The following is a 20,413-nucleotide window of genomic DNA, read 5'->3' as shown; positions in this document are numbered from 1 at the left end:
TCAAAAGCACAAAGAAATGTGTAAATCATTCGAACTCTACTCAAGTTTGAAAATAATAAAAAAATAATGCAATTAAAATACAATTAATAATGCACAAGTAAGGCTTCCAAAAGTCTGATAAAGGTACATGTGTAAGCCAGCACATTTTTTAAAGACCATTTTGCAAAACATCTGTCTTCTAGGGTGAATTTCTAATAAGTTCAACAGACATACCTATTCATCTTAACCTAGGAGAGTCACCTACATAACAATTTTTTCTAAAAGCTGACCAAATCCACTCATATTACAACCCCTCAAATAAAAAAAAATACAATCTCAGTCTCAGGCAGTGATGTTTTTTCGCTCTCTTAGACACATCACTGAAACTTATGATACAATAAGAATCCTACTTACTAGACACCAGATGTGTACACAGGACTCATGCCTTGATAAACCCTCAAGAAAGGACGACAACCTGACAGAAGAAATGAAGAGCAGCAAATTAGAATCGCTGGAACTATTATTCATTTCAATGACTTTCGGCATTTATTGTAGAATCAAAATACAAATTTTCAATAATAATAATAGGCATTTATATAGCGCCACCTATCTAGAAATATTCTATTCCGAGGCGCGTTGTTATTATTATTACCCCGGCTTTAGCTCGAGCTGCCTTTCAGTGCTCATGCATTCAAGGAATTAATCCTGCCGGGTACCCATTCATCTCACCTGGGTCGAGTGCAGCACAGTGTGGATAAATTTCTTGCTGAAGGAAATTACGCCATGGCTGGGATTCGAACCCACGACCCTCTGTTTCAAAGTCAGAAGACTGGGCCACAACGCTGAAATATTTTTGTCCTAATGAGCAGTATTCATTACATCAAAAATTAATTAACCAACAAATAAATACCATAGTTGCAACAAATAAATAACATAGTCATAATTTCAGTTGAAGTTGCATCAAACCAGAATTAAAAAGAGATTTCATAATTAATATGAGATCTTAAGAAAATGGTAACATGTTAAAAATAACAGGTGAAGAGCATGATGAAATCGAAAGCTTGTTCTAGTTTTTACCTCCATTAGAATCATAGTTAGGCACCCCATGGATGACAGCATGATGAAGAAAGAGGGGTGAGCTGTTAATCTGGATGGAGTTGGTTAAAAGCCCAGAGAAGTAATCAATATACCTCATCTGAGATGGGTGCATGCTGCCCCAACCTTTGGCATCCAAGAAACGCTTCATGGCATGACGATCCATGGTCGAATCATTTCTGTTAGAGGGATAAGGAACGAGAAATGAAATCCCCAGCTAATGTAAAAATAACATCATGTAATACTGTTGAAATTGAAATTTTTTCCTTGTGATGACACCTTTTTTGTACTAACCACTATCCTGTCATTCTATTTTCATGAATAAAACAACTCCAAAGCCCTGGGCCCCATTGTATAATAGTTACCATTATAGTAACTTTGCCACACAATGGTAGCTTCCCAGAAATCCTTGATTCTGATGTGTAGTTGATTAGCATTACCATGGTAGGTATCATTGGATGACAAAGTTACCAAATAGTAACTTTTATGAAACATGGCCCTGTACCATAAATGATAAAATCAATTGTGCAATTAATCATATCTGTAAGTCTATGGCAAACCAAATACAAAAAGTACAATCAACTGTACATATCATTCGATCTCTCTATGTTATACCCCCCGTACTAACAAAACAACAACAGAAAATCCCACTGCTGCCACCACTCTTTACTTTTGATACAACACTTGAAACATAAGTCGCATTATTACTGACTTAAGTAGTGTTGCATATCATTTACGCAGGCAATCAATCAGAGAATTTAGTCTTACAATTAAGTTAAAAGCTTGAGTTCAGGAGCTTAGGATGGTCCAGCTAGGTGATGATCAGGTTTGATCTACCTTGATCAGAATGATCAAGAAAGCTCCCATTCCCTTGGCCGACTTGAATACTTTGGACTTCTACAGACAAAATTCTTTGTGTCTGTAATGAGAGTGATATCCATACAGACAGACTGATGTTGATAATGGATTGAACCCAATCAAATTGCTGAACTACAATGCCAAAACAAATTGTTTGTCCTTGAGAACCATAACTGAATTGGAAATTAGATTACACCATCTGGTATTAGACCAAATGGTATATAAAAATGGTGATGAACCGTAATGAAAAAAGATGGATATAAAGAAAGTACTTACCCTGAAGTGATGCTCAGATAGTTCATAAAGGCTGATACCACTACGCCTATGGGTCCCCTGCCACCCTGGAAAATAGAAGGAAGAATGATACAGTTATCATGACTGTAAAAGGTAATCTCTAGGTGACTGTGGCAATTCATATTACTGCACATTGAAGTAAATTCAAATCACAATTATGGCCCTTAAATATCTAATTGAGCACATTATTGTTATTTCATACCACTCTTCCCTTTCATAATCTGTATTTAAAAAGTCAAATCTGCTTTAGTGACCACCTGAATAGAAGAACCCCTTTCAAAGAATACCACGCATATGATTTGCCTCAAACATTTTTTTGAGACTACCAGTTCATAAAGCCCATTAATTTTGTCTCCCCTGTACGGTCTTTGAAGACAAGTTTTATTATATTATAAATGGAAAGTGGACATACCTTACAATGTAGCACCACAACATTGTTGAGGTTACCCTTCATCCAAGTCTCAATCTGTTTGCATATGCTGCAAAGCCTCTCTAAGGGAGGGGCGAGGATGTTGGGCCAGCCCAAATCACGCACCTAGTGAGGAAGACGCAAGAGAGAAATACAGAGATTATAACTGATAATTATTGTTGATGTGGAAAGCTTTTTGACAAGTTGATCATCAAAATTACCATTGACGATCATAATCATTATTGCTATCATCACTATCATCACCATCATCGTCACCATCATCATCATCAACATCATCATCACTATCACAATCACCATCATCATCATCATCACCACCACCACCACCACCACCACTACAAACCATCACTACCATCACCATCACAATCTGCACCATAACTATAATCACAATAAACATTCCCATCCCCACCATCATCACTGCCATCATATTCTTAATCATCACTACCACCATTACCCCCCCACCACAACTACCACCATCAATGCACAATCACACCACCTGAACCACTGTGATTATCATAACTACAACACCTCCACCATGAACACTCTTACCATCATCATCGATTAACTCCTTGAATGCACGAGGGATGAAAGGCAGTTCGAGCTAAAGCCAGGTAATAATAACAACAATGCACCTCGGAATATATTGTTTCTAGATAGATGGCGCTATACAAATGCCTAATATTATTATCATCGAGCACTATCACTTCTATCAATATTTCAGTAATAATCAGACATCAAAACTAAAACAATTTTGTCTACCAATATATCCACTATAATCATTCACCACCACTTCTTTTTAGCCGCACCCACCATCAACAACACTGTCACCACTAGGACTACCATTACCATTCTCCTTACCTCTTGGTTTAGTTTGGATACATCATGTCTCCTCCTTGATAGGTTAAAGACCACGTAGCAGTTGTTGTGTTTGCTCTTTAGCATCCGGACTACATCTCGTAAGTTGCTTCGGTACTGGTTCTCAAGACCACCAGAAGGGAAAGACACGGCTACAAGGGCAACAAACAAAATGGCTGTTTCACAAAGCTGTTTTCAAGTTACATATGACTATTGGAATGACTGCAGACTCTTGATGTCAATCCGGGGGGGGGGGATATGATTTTTCTTATTATGTACAGTGGCTAATGGGAGTGTGTAATCTTGCCCCCCCCCTTGCACTATGGACCAAAAAATATCTTGAAATCCGACCCAAATCAAGATAACAAGATGAAATCCGTCCCAAATCAAGATTTTCAATCATTTTGACTAACAATAGTTATAAAAATACTCTTTCTCAGCAAGCATCTTAAGATATTACAATCCATGTACTTTCTTATAAAAAGCTTCTGAATGGAAAATTCAATATTTTCAAGGTATAGTCATGGTCACAGGAAATGCACTCTTATCATGTTCAAACAGAGAAAATTAGGGTTACCTCATTTAACACAATATAGGATCACCTATAACAAATGGAGGGCCATGTCTTTGTTTTGTGATTCTGAGAATTAGTGATTCATACAGATTTAAATTCAAAGTTGTGCACTTAGAAAAATCAGTACAAAGTGCCTTACAGATGTTATAACAAAAATATCTATTGTTTTAAATCCTCATTCTTACCAATTAATCTCTCTGTTATATAATCCACTTCAAGATCAAATGAATATCTAACGAGTCCATCTCCACTCCTGGAAACAAAAACAAAACAAATTGTTGTTAGAAAAATCAAATGTTAAAGAAAATAAAATAGGTCTAGTAATGAGAGCTGGTGCTTTGGTTACTCTACTGCTTTTGAAGTTGGGATTAAAAAAAATTCTGGTGTTAGATCATCAATTCTGGTGTTAGACCATCACTGTGATGCCTATTTGAATGATTGGGCATTAGACTACAAGTGAATTATACTAAATGGGTTGCAGTAGACCACATGTAGCATAAATCAAATAGGAATTAAACCAAATCGATTGCAGATTTTATGGACCGTATTCTGAACTCAGGTTTAACTTATACTCAGGTTAAAAGTTGTGGTTTAAGTATGGATAGCCAATTGATGCATAAATCACTAACGGTACAGATATCATATTTCAGCTCATTTGGCTCTCAAATCATTCATAATTGTCCAGGAAGTATAAATAGATGATTAACATTCAAAAAAACATTAAAATATGTGATCAAATACTATGGAATAACAGATGTATATTACAAAATGGAAAATCTTTTTATAAGCCAGAGATAAAAAACAAAGGTTTTGTTAAGGTGTCACATATGTTGGATGAGTATGGCAGACCATTAAGATGGAAAGATGCCAAAAATAAAGGCTTAACATTTGTTGAATACTTTCTGCTTCTCGACTGTTACAAGTTTATGCCATCAAAATGGAAATTATTTTTTCTATCTCAAAATTTTCATCCCATTCTTGACAACATTTCATCGATTCCAACTTTAACTATTGATGACATCACTAGAGAAGTAACAGGTGTACCAAAGTATATATTTTACACATTTTTTATGAAGGAAAATAACCCATCAATTTCAAATATATTTACACGTTTAAAAGACACCTATGGGTTTCAACAAGAAGAAGTAAGAGAACTTTTAAAACTACCTCTACGTACTACTATAGATACGAGACTTCGAGCTTTACAATTCAAGATTCTTAATAATTTGATTCCTACCAAGGTTTGGTTATTCCGTATTAAAAAGGTAACGGATACACTTTGTACATTTTGTAAAGTATCACCAGAAACTCTAGTGCATCTTTTTTATTCTTGTCATGTTGTTAACCAATTTTGGAATAATGTTGGTACACTCTTTGCTTCACTAGATCTTCCTGATTTCCTCTTAGAAAGTTATGTTCTTTTTGGTATCTGTAAGCCCCAAATTCCCAGAAATATATTTATATTGAACTTTCTGCTCCTGTCAGGTAAACAATATATTTTTAGATGCCGATGTGACGAAACAAAACCTACTCTCTCCCATTTTTGTAACTTTCTTTTATCATTTGAAACTGTTGAACATACCATTGCACAAAGGAAATGCAAATTAGAAAAACATGATGGCAAGTGGACTATCATTCTGAATACTTTAAAGAGGCGATAAAGCAGAAGGCTATTTTGTTATGTTTATTTTTTTTATAGGCCAAGTGCCTGAATTTTTTTGTTGTTGTTGTTATTGTTATAAACAAACATATTTTTTCTTATTTTATACTATTTTGTATGTTAGACATGTTATTTTATATGCCAACGTCATCTGAACTTTAATATGTGATCCATTATACCATGAATGTTTTGTTATGTATATTTTGATGAAAAGGATCAATAAAACTTGAATTACAAAAAAAAAATAAATAGATGATTGTCTTCACCATCGATAAATCAGGAAAGAGAACAGTTAAAAAAGAAACATACAACTTAATAAAAAATTTTGGCTTCCCATAATTTTAGCAGAGTTAGACCATGGTCTAAGTTAAACCTGACTTCAGAATACGGGCCTATGGGTTTAGCAAATGTGTTATCAGAATATCTGAGGAGACAAACTGTTTGTAGACAAAAACCTGTTATTGAACGGTCAACAAGGATCTTACTTAGATGTAGAACTATTATTTACACCAACATTCTGCCCAAAAGGGTAATGGTAATATAATACTCACTTGATAGATATTGACTTTGTCTGTATGGTTTGAGGTTGCATCTGATGTTGTATTAGTTGTTGCGGTTGATGTTGTTGTTGTTGTATGCGTTGCTGTGGTTGTTGTTGTTGTTGTTGTGGTGGTGGTGGGGCATGTTGTATCTGGACCGTTGATTGTTGCATGATTGATTGAACAGGTTGGAGCTTGGGAGATTCATCCAGTTGTTGCATCTTCCGTGCTGTTGCCGGGGTGTGCGGTAGCCGAGGAGTGGATGGCGGAGTGGGAGTGGTCGGCGTTGAGGGCGAGGAGGAGGGCTTTTTGCGCCGATTCTCTGACGGGGATGATCCAAATATGTATTTGCCTTCAGGCGAAATCTAATACATGGATTATATTCAGGGATTAAAACAAAGAGCAAAACATAAATCAATCAGACTGCCTGCTTTCTTGTCCTTTTCTACAATAAAAAGATTAGTCAGTAACAGAAAAAAAATTCAAACATGAATGAATAAATCTGATTCATGTCAAGTTATATCAAGGGTTTTCTTCTTTTTCTTCCGCTATACATTTCGTTCTGTTTTCCATAAAGAAATCTAAAAATTCAATACTAATGGACAATATTTTCAGTCTAAAACATGATTTTTTCTTTAATTTTTATTCAAGCTTATGGCTCCAATATCAATGATTTCTGATTAGGTTCTGTCAGCTGACCGCATTTTCACTCACCATGAAGCTGAAAATGAGGGCAAACCAGAGAGGAGAAAAATCTGGCTAACATATCATGGAAATTCAGTGAGGAAAAGACGGGATTAGTGCCTTGTGAACAACTTCCTTTGCCGTTATTGGATTAAGATGCTCCCGAGACTATCACCCCTGACAGTGGCAAACTCAGAAAGATAAACGCTAGAAGATGTACGGTATGTTAAAGTAGAGGTTCACCCTGATATCAAGACTGTTCATAAATAGGCTGAGAGGATGTTACTTTCCTCAAAATGGAGTTTGCAATACAATTTCTCTTACTACATAAAGAAAAAAAAAAAAAAAAACCCTAGTAATTGCATGACCGGCTGCAGTCTTTTCTAACATTCCAATCCGGACATCATTATCTAACAAAAGACCCCTTTATAAATCTGAACACTTTTTAGACTGCATACAACATAAACTTGCCTATAATCAAAGCAAATATTTCGGGCCACCCTTCCTAACAATTCCTTTATCCATATAATAAAATAATGTAAAAATTAAAATATCAACAACACAACATGCCATTTGCACACATGGAATTCATTGAATAACTTTTTCAAAATTTTCTTAAAATGGAGATGGAGGAAGTGACTGTGAGGAAAGTCTATCAGAGGGTAAGAGGGGTGCAAAATTTCACCCATCACGTTCCCGTCTACCAAACTTTTTCTGATTAATGTTAGACAGATGAAAGAGATGAGGTTATCTTTACTATGAGGATTGAGGAAAGTGATTTGGTCTTAAGTCCACATATGGCTAAATTGAATCTACTCAGGAATTAAATTACTTCTTTGGGGAGATACATCAATAAAAAATACACTTTTGATGACATTTTTTAAGACTAAATCTAACAGTGCAGAAAATGCATAATAATAATGTACTAGTACCAGCTGACAAGAAGAGTAAGGAAATGGAGAAAGGAAACAAATCAAATGAGGAGATATGTAGAGATTGCGAAAATACAGTAAAACTTGTAGAACCATTGACCTATTGTAGGTCCATGGTCTAACACACATTTTCCAAAGATTCCAGCCTGTATATAATACATGGACTCGGTCTCCACAGAAGTAGTTGCGTATTGTTGATCAGGATAGTTACACAAAGTAACTAGGAAAGAGGAAAATGTATTGGTCCTACAGTCCTAATAGTAACTGACAGAAAACGTAACAAAACAAATCTTAGATAAACTCTTTCTTTTTTACATAAATCTATAGGAAAATGTATTGGTCCTACCGTCCTAATAGTAATTGACAGAAAACGTAACAAAACAAATCTTAAATAAACTTTCTTTTTTACATAAATCTATAGGATTTTTCAGAGAACTGGATAAAATCTTGCTCTTAGTATATTCCCCTCAGACCCTAGCATATTTGCTATCTTTTCCAGATGTTTGTAAAGATCTTCAAACCGTAAGACACAGAGAGATACAAAGTAGATATTAATGATGGAACTATCTTCCAAGATTTATGGCTAACTAAACGAGACAATGACGAGTCCACAGAATGGCTACGTGCAAACTGCACATACACAAACGTCAATTGGAAATTACAATTTATGGCCAATTTGCTGCTGTGGACCATAAAAAACCCCTCAGTAGATAACAACATATTCTTACTGTAAGTGTTTCAGGATCGCTTAAAATGAAAACCGGGTATCCCATTTCAGTTAATTGAGTAGAAATAATGTTATTGAAACCAAATCCCAATGCTTCATAAAGAACTTGACACTTGATTTAAAGTGAGAGTGCACATTATTTAAAACTAAGGTGTTAAAAAGGTGACACTAGTTGGTGTTCCTAGAGGACCACACCTTAAGTTGTTAAAATACACCATAGACATTATACCACCAAGGTGCTGAACACCAACACTTATCACCAGAGTGAAATGACTGATGTGGTTCTCCATGCACACCAATCAACACTGCAGTTTTTGCTGTTTGGGGATGGTTTGGAGGGGCACCAAAAGGTTTGATTATCTACTTTTTTATTTTGTACTACCCACATTTTTTTTTCATTTTCTTCACTTTTGTATATTTTTTTAGTTTCATTTTATTTTCATAAATGACCCTCACCCCCATTCATTGACAGTCAATAAGTTGACTTCTTGTTGTGTGTGGGGGGTGGAATAACATAAATATTTCCTCTTTTCTGGTAATTTCTGGAATAGGGAAAATATTTATGGAGGCAAGGGCTCTAGAGTTTACACCAGTTGTGTAAATGTCTCCCTTGGTTTGTCAGAGTCATAAATTTATAACAGTGGCGAACTCTGGTTATAAGCATGTACATGTATCCTTTAATTTGGTGAAAAATATCAATAGCAATTACTCGGCAATGCCTGCTGTTATAATACCATTGGAACATGAAATTCATCAAAAGTTTTTTTTTCAATAAAAAAATACCTCCAGATCTCAAGCTACCATAAATCATATACAAAAAATATGTTAATGTTTATTGGGGTTTTTTTTGGTTAAAACAGACATTATACCATTCCTTTTATTGGTTTGTCAAGAGATACAGTTGATTGACATTTCTTGTAATGTATTATAATGGATAGGGAAAACCAGACAACTCGCTGAAACACCATGCTTATTTTGCTCACTTCTTAGCAATTACATTTTCTTCCAGATTCACCTGGCACATATACATATATTTATTTTTACTTAACCACTTGGGTGGTCATTTTATTGGGTTCTGTTCAAACTAATATTCAGATTCTTACCACAACTGGCATTAATCTTTAAACTTGACCACAATGTATTTCCACAATATGAATACAGCTGAAAAAGAATTACATATATTCTAAATATATTTTGGTTAAAAGCAATAACTGGAAATGCATCCTTCGCTTTCAGTTTTAGGTTTCCTCACAAAATAAACTCCTTTTTCTTTTTTCAATTGGTTTTTCAGTTTAAAAAGTTTAAGATGTCTGCTTTGGACAAGGCTGTAATAAATGTTAGATATATTATGTGGAAATAACATGACTTCCGTGCAACATTAAATTTCCAATTCTCGACAAAAGTGTTCAACTTTAGCCAGGTGGCATAGACTATTTATATCTGGGTCTTGAGACATAAAACATACATAAATATACAAATTTTATGTGTAATTGCACTTGCAAGGTGTTACCAGCTCCTTTGTAATTGTAAGTCCATACAATACTAGTGAAATTTCATCAAAATCAGATGTAAAATGAAAAAGTTATGACATTTTAAAGTTCCGCCTATTTTTCACAAAACAGTGATTTGCACATTTCAGTGGCATGCTAATGAGACAGTTGATGATGTCCCTCACTGTTTTTTTTTTATTGTTTGAATTATACAATATTTCATTTTTTACAGATTATACAATAACGACCAACTTGACTGAACCATATGGTATTACACAATGCTAATTCCACATGCTCAGGGAGGAATTAATCATTGTTTCACTTGACAATGAGGAGAAAATGAGAATATTTAATGTTTTATATAATAAAATACAAAAGAAATAGTGAGTGCATGATGTCATCAGTCTCCTCATTTGCATACCGATCAGGATGTGCATATAACTGTTTTGTGAAATTAAGCAAAACTTAAAATATCATAAAATTTTGATAAAATTTTTAGTGTTATGCTTGTTGGATTTTTCTTTTTTATTCAAATTGATATTTTGTTTGGGTGGACTTGTTCTTTAACATTGATGTTAGAGGGCCCTTTCCACCTGACAAAAGTTAGTCTACACATACCAAACTCTAGATTCAACATGTTGTGAATGAGAAGAGGAAAGTTTCTTGTTGCCTGGAAGACAGGCTAAAGTGGCATGATAAAAAAATGGAGATAGCATGCCTGATTCCATTCACAAATCAAAACAACATGTAAGTATTCTGAAAGTATTTATTTTAGTTAATTTATTATATCTACACAACATTTGTTCCATAATGTATTTTCCAGTTGTCTGCTACATATATAAAACATTGGAAACAGAGTCATGAGCAAACAAACACTGATATGTATTTATAAGAATTAAATTTTTTCATTAAAAAAAATCAAATATCTTCAAAAAGATTCCCCCATTTGTTATTATCTCACTGCAAAATGAAAGGGCTTTGACCAGTTAATCTAATGACGATGGGAATGATATTAAAATCATGATTATGAAGATGGGGTCTAAGATGATGATGAATTTGTGGGAGAGGTGCATGATACAACAGACCTACCCTGGGGGACCTTGGAGATTTAGGAGACCCGTGTTTAAACTTCTCATTGGTCTGTGAGGATTTTCAAAAGAACTGATTAACAAATATCCAAAGCAATAATAATAAAAATAATCATAATATGGAAATAAAACAACACACATCGTTCCCTTGAATCGCTTAATACCAAAGACACTTGCAAGAATTTAAACCTCCAATCAATTTCAAGCAACTGTTGGGTCAGAAAAATTATTCATAAATCTTAAAATTGATTGCAAATTTGCACTGTGCTTGATTGTTGGTCTCGTCTTGTAATGCGCAGTGAAAATAAAAGTATTGATCAATCGATTGTAAATATGCATAAGATAAATTGCAATCTATAGCAAATGTTTTCTTGCACCACCCACAATGACAATGAATAAAATCTCACACAGTACAATAATTTTGAATGTGAAGCCCAATGAACAGGTAGTTTAAATTTTCTTTTACCCAAATGGCTATATATTTCTCAAGAGATCTCAACTCGCAACTGCCAATTTCAATAAATGGTCCATAACGTGGACATCTGCTCTTGGACGAAGACAGATTTAATAAAATCTGACCACACAAGATATTATCCTATTTAAGAAGCAGAAATCATTATTGTAGTACATGTAGTTCAGGAAGATGGTATTAATTTGGATCGTTGGTGAATTTGATATTTCAAGGAATAAGTAGATGTCAATGAAACCTTGAGCAATTAAAGTAAGGTTTGAATATAAGAATATGTACGTGAAACTGAATTTTTTGTATCAGAACAAGGAATTACTGTTTAAGTTGTAATTAAATAGTTCTCTCTTTTGCATGTATTCTGCCCCCTTCAATTCTAATTTCTCCACTTCTTAAAATATCACAACCAATACCTGATTCCACTACATAGCAGATGTTTCAGATGGGAAGTGATATTTGTTTTAATATCATGATACTAAATACACAGAGAAATCATACAAACAGGTGTTGTAATATGATCACAGAAATTTTTATGATCAGACCTTGGATCATGAAAGGTCAATATTGGCATATTTTGACAATTTATATAATTTGATTATACATGTAGATATTTTAGATGCTAAAAAGGGAGAAAGTGGAAGATATTTGATTGAAAATAAATAAAAAAGATATTGGTGACTTACCGTTGGGGACTGAGGTAGACATGTTGTCATAACCTGAAATTAAATGAGAAAGAGATTGAAAATTAAGCATACTAGATAAATACACATAAAATGAGATAAGCTAAATTAAACATTAATTTTAATTTCACTTTCAAGACTTATTGATGCTCATTTTGGAGCTATTTTTAAACAAAAACTCCAGGAATTATAAAGACTTCATGATCCCATCAAATTTGGACTTCAAAATCAAGAGCAAAAGTAAAACTCCCAATGAGGAAGCTTGGAGATATTTATGAACATTTTTTAATTGCTCACCTATTGGATAATTTGTTTAATGATTAAATCATTTGGTTGAATTTGCTGAGAGCCATAACTCTGATGCAAAGAATGCAGTGTGTTCATTAAGTGGACTATTTACAACTGTGATTCACATGCCTGTTAAAATAATTTAACAGTGTAAAAAAAAATACGCACTGTAGACACTTCTACAGTAGGAGTGTTCACAGTCTTGCTCACTAAGGAGTGTGGAAAAATGATCCACACTGTTAAAATGCTTAAATCTAACAGTATGAAAACACTTCCACAATGTGGCCATCTCAGCATTGTGAGTGTTCATGGTGTGTTCACACTGAGGACTTTATAAAAATGTGATTCACACTGTTAAACAGATCAAATCAAACAGTGTCAAGACAATTCCACATTGTGGCCACCGCAGCAGTGTAAGTGTTCACGGTGTGTTTACATCGTGGACTTTGTTAAAATTGTAATACACTCTGTGGCCACCCCAGTAGTGTTAGTATTCATAGCAGGTTCACATCAGGTACTTTGTAAAAATGTGATTCACATTGTTAACCAGATCAAATCAAACAGTATTAAGATGATTCCACACTTTGGCCACAGCAGCAGTGAGTGTTCACAGTGCGTGCAAATTGTGGACTTTGTGTAGAAACGTAATTCACACTGTTGAAATATAACAGTATGAAGACATTCCACACCATGGCCACCTCAGCGGTGTGAGAGTTCGTAGTGTGTTCACATAGTTGACCCTGTAAAGTATGATGTACACTGTTAAAAGGATCAAATCAAACAGTGTTAAGACAGTCCCATACTGGACACTTCAGCAATGTGAGTATTCAGTGTGTTCACATTAAGACTTTGTTTAGAAATGTAATGCTTAAAATGCTCAAACATAACAGTATGAAGACATTCCACACCATGGCCACCTCAGCAGTGTGAGAGTTCGTAGTGTGTTCACATAGCTGACCCTGTAAAGTATGATGTACACTGTTAAAATGATCAAATCAAACAGTGTTAAGACAGTCCCATATTGGACACTTCAGCAGTGTGAGTATTCAGTGTGTTCACATTGTACACTTTCTTTAGAAATGTAATGCTTAAAATGCTCAAACTTAACAGTGTGAAAACAAATCCACACTGTGAACATTCAGAGTGTGTTCTTTGTAAAAATGTGAATCACACTGTTAAAATGCTCAAATATAAAAGTGTGAGGAAAATTCCACACAAAGTGCACCTCTACAGGGTGAATGTTCACAGTGTGTTCACATAGTGAACTGTGTGAAAAAATATTCACATTGCTAAAATGCTCAAATTTAACAGTGTGACAATAAGTTCTTATTAGCTGTTAAAACATTGTGGAACAGTAGGACCCATTACTACAAACAAAATGAGACATTCTATAAACTTTGGCCGTAGGTTTGGCATAAACAGAATATTGAAATCAGAAATACTTTTGGGCTCTTTCTGATTTCTCATTTTATACGAAGTCGATTTGGGAAAAACCTCTTTGTCAGGCATCCCAAGGAACAATGTGAATAATGGAACATTAATTTGATATGTAACATGTTATTACATAAGATAACAGGAAGAGGTACCTTGGCCTCGTAATGAGTTTGACGTCATTTACCACATAACAAGGACATTAGGATTGTCCTTGTTAAGGACAGTAGACTACATCACAAAGAAAGGAAGTTATGGAATGGTCTAGAAAATTTCCCAAGTTTCAGTACAACTCCAATCATGCCGAGAGTTTATTGCATGAACGAATGACCAGTACTAAAGTTTGTTCACCCTTTTTTTAAATATCACCTTTTTAAAAAAAATACCACCTTTATTAAAAAAAAAGGGAAGTTACAAACAATAAAAATAAGTCCAGGTTACTTGTTTTTAGGATGAAGTAAAGGATTAATAAAATAATTACATATACACAATACATCACATATGACAATCAAATTTACATGAAATGATTGTACATCAATTCCAGAAAAGGAGATTGAAATAAGAAAAGCACAAGACAAGCTCAAGTTCATCCCCTTTCCTGTCAAGCCAGTGATACTCCGTAGACTTTGACCTTCAAGAATGAAAATGAAATTCCTGTATGATGTCCTCATCATCAGGCAATCATCGGAAATTATAAATAGCCACAAAGAATAGCAAGCCGTGTCATTGTTAAGGAAATACATCGATGATCTATCTTTAATTCCCTGTGATGAAGAACTTCCTGAGAACTTTCAAATATTTCCTCATAATAGGTTAAAGTTTGGGCAGTTACACCAAGGAAGTCTTTCTCAAGTCTGGATTAATTCTAGAGGTACCAACAACTTACTACTGATTTTATTTCTTCAGAGTTTAATAAGATATGAGAAAGGCTACTTACTTATCATGAAATATTTGTTGTTAATAAATTGAGGATTTCTTTGAGCTCTGAAATACTGGAAGAAGCTTCTAAATGATGGAATAGAGAGTGAAGTTCTTAGAACTTTCAAACTAACAGAAATCCAAAGGCAAAATGTGCAAGAGCAAGATATAATCAAAGAGCTCGAAAATATCTTTCTGGCAGTAACAGTTCAGTCTGCATAAGTGACTTTCTATAAGTCAAATAAGCGAAAATGTCTCAGCAATTTTTCAAACCAGATAAAGATAAGAATGTTCTATGCCTCTTCTAAGTAGAACAGATTTCCCTGGTCCTATGATATTATGCAGATTAATCTGTATTTGTACTGTAGATCTAATGAACAAGATTGACCCTATCAATATTACAGATAATTTAAAGATTTGAAGTGTTGAACATATCTAGTCACAGGCTTGTATAAAGTTCTGTAGAAAGAAAGTATTCAAAAATCTAAGGAGAGTCAGGGGAAAAAAACCCCAGCAATGAGCACATAACATACACTTGTGCATGCATATAATGTACACTTATGCAAGCTTAGCCTATGATGTAGCAGTCAGTCCAATCCAAAACGTGGTTTTTATCTACGCTCTAAAAACTGTTTTAAGTATGAATGATGAAGTAATAATAGAAGTAAATGCATAGTGTATCACTAGAAATGCAAACTTGGGATTAACATTTTTCACCTTATTGGAATACTGTAGTTCTAAAGCAATGAAATGAATTCTGAATCACAATAATCACCAATCGATTAGAAATGTGAAATGCACAAAATGATTGTTTTACGAGACAGTCTGAGACTTTGACCAACAAACTTTAAAAGAAGATAAGGTCATCCTTTGAATGTAGCAATGCACAACCGAACCAATAGAAGGTCTGTTGAAGAATCCCAATTGAGATCTTTGCTGGTTTAATGAAACTTTTTTTGACAGCAGTTCTTCTGAAACATCTGTCAGTTGTTTTTTTTTGAGAGACACCTATTGTTAAGACAGACAAAAAAGAGATTGAATGTGACGATATGGCTAGAGTAACAAAAGTGTCCATTAAAAACAGACCATAGACAAAAAATCCTCAAAAATTACAGCTTTTAAACCTTTGCCAATCCTCTGAATGCTAAACATCAATGCCATGGAAAAAATATAATTGCTATCATATCAGAATTTAAAGAAGTACATTTGAAGATGATGAATAAATGTGTGCTTAGTCATGTAACAGATGACTATAGAGTCTAGATTTGTGAGGGCCTCTTCTACTTGGGGCCTATTTCTTCATTTCCTACTCATCACAGAGATGCAAATGCTATTTTTATGACAAACCAAAAGAAACTCTAAAACTTTATTAACATACTTGAATTTATTGATATCTGTCAATAAAATTACACTGAAAATGAAAGTTCATATTTCAAGATTTACAACCATCGAAATGATTGAAGAAAAAAAAAAGTTATTTGTCATATGAAACATATATCATTTATGTGTAGTGTAATCTGATATTTGACTTCCGTTGAGACTCTACACCAGAAGGTTAAAGGCACATTAATGAAGAACATATTATATTCATCTTCTGTCATAATATTCCTTTTATTGATCTTGTTGTCAAGGGATAAGTTATTGAGCTTGTTGCTAAGAGATTAGTAATGGATTATCAGTAAAAAAATAAAATGAGGACAATCCTATCTATATAAGCAGGATTAACAGCATCCATACAGAAGTTTGAAAATCCAGTACTCTGCTTATTGGATTCTGGTTCGACTGCACGTGTATGCACAGGCTCCACTCCCTGTGGAATATTCCAACAAAAAATTCCTTGAAATGGACCATCCGATTGGCAAAAACCACTGAAAGTGAATTTCTCTGGTTACATATGACAATATTGCCAACAACATTATCATTGTCAATTTCTTCAGAAAAAATTGATATGTTATGTGATATTTACAATTGCTCAAGCAAGACATCTTTATTTGTCCCACCCAATGATGCAGTAAACACCAACCACCAATAATATTTGTTAAACTTAAAAGAAGAAAAAATGATAAGAATGTGACAAACCTCATAGCTCATAACACCATCTACTAAGAAAATATCATCATCTCACCTCCTCCTTCTAAAAATACACCACAGTGACTTACCAAATTAGGTGAGCTACTTTGGCCAAAAAAATATTTCCTAGTAAAGATATTCATTCTTCTGGGGACATCCTTACGCACAGCAGCCGAGATATGGGTTTGGAAATTCCAATAAAGTAGTCGGTTTCCACAATTGCTCGCACCACGCTGGGTTTGGGCATGCTAAATATGAAAGCTTGCGGCAGCTCCTGGCGCTAAGCTGTCACAAGTTATTCCAGTGTCATGGCAAAATATACATTACAGTCTGCTCTGCTTGGCTGCTACAGAGCGGGATTGGTGTTTTGATCCTGTTCACATGAAAACTTTAAGACTCCTCTCTTAATAATACTAGCTTGAGGAACCTTTCATGAAACTAATAGTCATTGATTTTCACAAGTATTGTTATAAGCTACTAAAAATCCTTGCATCTGATTGGCTAAGAGCAAATTAGTCAGTCTATATACACTGAGAAAACTTTTAATGAAAAACTCTCCAGGTTGTGTGAGTACAAAAAGTAATTCTAACGTGTGTGAAGGGTAGAATGATTGTATCTCAATCCTAATATTTTGTAAATTCCAAATATGAATTTAAATATGTTTCTTATTTTCATACATAATATAGGTTTAATCATAATTAATTACCATCTACATGGGAAATTGTAAACATGTATACTTTTAATAGAGTCATAAACTCATCACTGGCAAAACTAATGAACATAAGAAAAATGACAGATATAAAGAAGTACTTGGCCTGTATTATTAACATAAATCACTTCTATGGTGTATATGTATGATGCAAGTAAATATATCAGCCACTTACAATTTTCATTGACTTTTTTTCAAACTGATTACATAAATGAAAGCAATACTGCAAAGTTTTACAAATTTGCGGGTAATTAGTGTATATTATGCAATCGTAAATTTCTACTTTGATATCTATGAATGACAGCTGGTCATACCAGTGGTCTCTGTAGGGAGATCTCAAATATAGAACGCTCAAACTGTTTTTCTGCTGATCCGAGGATTGATATCACCACTCTTTTAATGAACAAATTCAACAGCGGCAAAGAAAGAGAATTAGATCTATACCAAACAAAATAATAAGTTTCTACCATAGAGCTGCTTCAACATTAAAGACATTCTGAGTAAAGCATCACTTTTTCATGAGGTCATATTTGGAGAAAAAACATTTCTCTCAACATTTCTTTTTTTACTGTAAAATGTAAATAATCTTAATTTGAGTTCAGAGCCTGTAGCATTTTCACTGATAACTTAGATATTGTACTATCATCATGGTATCAAAAACTAAATTCAATCAATTCCTTTTTGGATACAAGGGCAAAAAATATGAATATAAATCAAGACCTAAAGAAAATACATTGTTACATTCAAAGTAGCCGAATTCAAAGAACATTTGGTGTCAAGTTTTCCTTTATGTTGTTTTATTTTCAAAAGATTTACTGAACAAAGATTTGAAGCTTGCTTCACTGAATACTCTCTGTATCAGAAACACAGAGTCAATATACAATTTTATGGTCGACGTAACACCATTCATCAAAATGGAGTAAATGTTTGATGAAAGAAAAATGTTTTCATGAAGTCTTTATTCTTATTATGCTTCAGTATCTATTCAATCAAAGTGTAATGATTGACTGATAACAATGTAATTTTTTCTTCAAATGTTTCATATTAGAAATTAGATTTGTGATAGCTTCTCTACTTAGGTGACATATGTATGTTTGATATTGCTTACTACAATTAATGATCTGTTTGGATAGTCCCTGCTAGATTCAATACTGATAGAGCTTTTCTTTTTCATACAAAATTGCTCCCTTTTTCTCTTTATTTTTTATATGAAATTCACTTATAAGAAGCAAATATACAGAGAAAACTTTAAAAGGAGAAATAATTCATCTATTTATTCATTTGGTTTTATTTTAGCAAGGTATTCACAGCAGAGAATGAAATACTGCTTTACATTATTGATTCAATAAAGTTGAATAATACCGTATTTGCCACAACCAGTTCATTTACCTTAAGGGAAATAGAAAAATACAAACAGGACTTTAAATTTATAGTTTAAATTATTTACAATTGATGTATGCTATTTTATCGAATTGATTGACTTTTTATTCCATTAGAAAGTTATTGCTGGAAACAAGCTACAACACACTAAGAATCCAATATGTATACAACAATGGTGCAAGTCTTTGATAAATGATAAAACAAGAAGCATAAAAACTGAAGATGAGACAACAAGAAGGATAAGAACTGAGAATGGTAAACTGTCACACTTTATCAATCAAATCCCTCTATTCCACATAGCCATTATACATTCCATACCTACCATCTAAAGGAATGAAACCAGTCCTCAAAAACATAACTATATTCTGCTGTACAAATAAAAACTACAAGTAGTATTCCCCTGAACATCAAACCGCATCCATAACTCCAGCGACCTTTATTTTTCTAATTTGGTCTGACCCAGATTTCGTGGCAGCCCCCCTCTTTCGCCCTTGGCATTGGTGTTACTTTCGACCCCCTACACAGGCATCTTGGGGTCGCGGGGTCAAATTCCCTGTCAAGTCCTTATGCGCCTGAAATGCAGTCGCCATGACAACTGTGTTGCCAAGTTTTGATGGAGTTTTCATTTCAAGTTTCATAACATGGATTTGGTGGGATTACTGCTGGAATAACGTGTGTTAACAGCTTGGATGTGTTATAATCACTGTACTGGTAGAAATCGACCCAAGCAAGGTACAATTCTGAAGTTACAAACATTTTCAAAGGCAGTGGTAATTGAGCAGATATAAATGAAAATAAACATGAAAATTAAATGCATTTTGAATCATTTACCTTGTAGCAGTTGAGTTTCCATGCAAGATGTTTCACTTCTTTAGCCATGTTAGCAATTTAATCAAATTTTCTTAAAATGTGATGAGGTAGTTTCAGATCTCACCATCAAATTGGAAAAATATCAGCTTCTCCAGGGGAGATGGAAAGAAGAACAGACAGAGAAAGATAGAGGGATGGGGGGAAAGAGGGCTAGCACAAATGACTACATTACTATTTCATAGGAAATCGATGAAAAGAGAAATAATACAGGAGATTGAAATATGGATGAACAGATACACAGAGAGATAGTAAGGAATACCAAGAGTTAGAGAAGATATCAAATGCAAAAAGAGAATAATTGATATCCTTTTGTTTTTTCAGACTACAGTATGAAATTGATTGTTGAAATCATCGGAGAGATGGATTTTAAATGGGAGTGGGATCCCTTCTATTTTCAAA

At 34.0% G+C, this 20,413-nt stretch overlaps 1 protein-coding gene across 6 annotated transcripts in view; it reads right to left on the bottom strand.

Annotated features, from left to right (window-relative positions):
- LOC121418410 (tensin-1-like) overlaps positions 1–20,065 on the bottom strand; it is a 108,659-nt gene extending 88,594 nt beyond the window's left edge. For 2 of the 6 annotated variants that reach the window (XM_041612257.1, XM_041612282.1), the window contains exons 1-10: positions 19,976–20,063; positions 12,352–12,384; positions 11,204–11,254; positions 6,294–6,646; positions 4,268–4,335; positions 3,512–3,660; positions 2,639–2,761; positions 2,209–2,273; positions 1,057–1,253; positions 394–454 (exon numbers count right to left, since the gene is read on the bottom strand). In XM_041612257.1, coding sequence (XP_041468191.1) covers positions 394–454; positions 1,057–1,253; positions 2,209–2,273; positions 2,639–2,761; positions 3,512–3,660; positions 4,268–4,335; positions 6,294–6,646; positions 11,204–11,254; positions 12,352–12,384; positions 19,976–20,023 — 1,148 coding nt within the window. In that variant the 5' untranslated portion in view covers positions 20,024–20,063. Of the gene's footprint in view, positions 1–393; positions 455–1,056; positions 1,254–2,208; positions 2,274–2,638; positions 2,762–3,511; positions 3,661–4,267; positions 4,336–6,293; positions 6,647–11,203; positions 11,255–12,351; positions 12,385–19,975 lie in introns of all 6 variants that reach the window. The other 4 variants (XM_041612265.1, XM_041612293.1, XM_041612303.1 and 1 more) reach the window with 4 other exon arrangements.
- Positions 20,066–20,413: the final 348 nt, after the last annotated feature.

Source organism: Lytechinus variegatus, chromosome 1 (assembly GCF_018143015.1).
Source record: "Lytechinus variegatus isolate NC3 chromosome 1, Lvar_3.0, whole genome shotgun sequence".
Classification (NCBI taxonomy): Eukaryota; Metazoa; Echinodermata; class Echinoidea; order Temnopleuroida; family Toxopneustidae; genus Lytechinus; species Lytechinus variegatus.
This window is presented reverse-complemented; position numbering and strand designations above follow the sequence as displayed.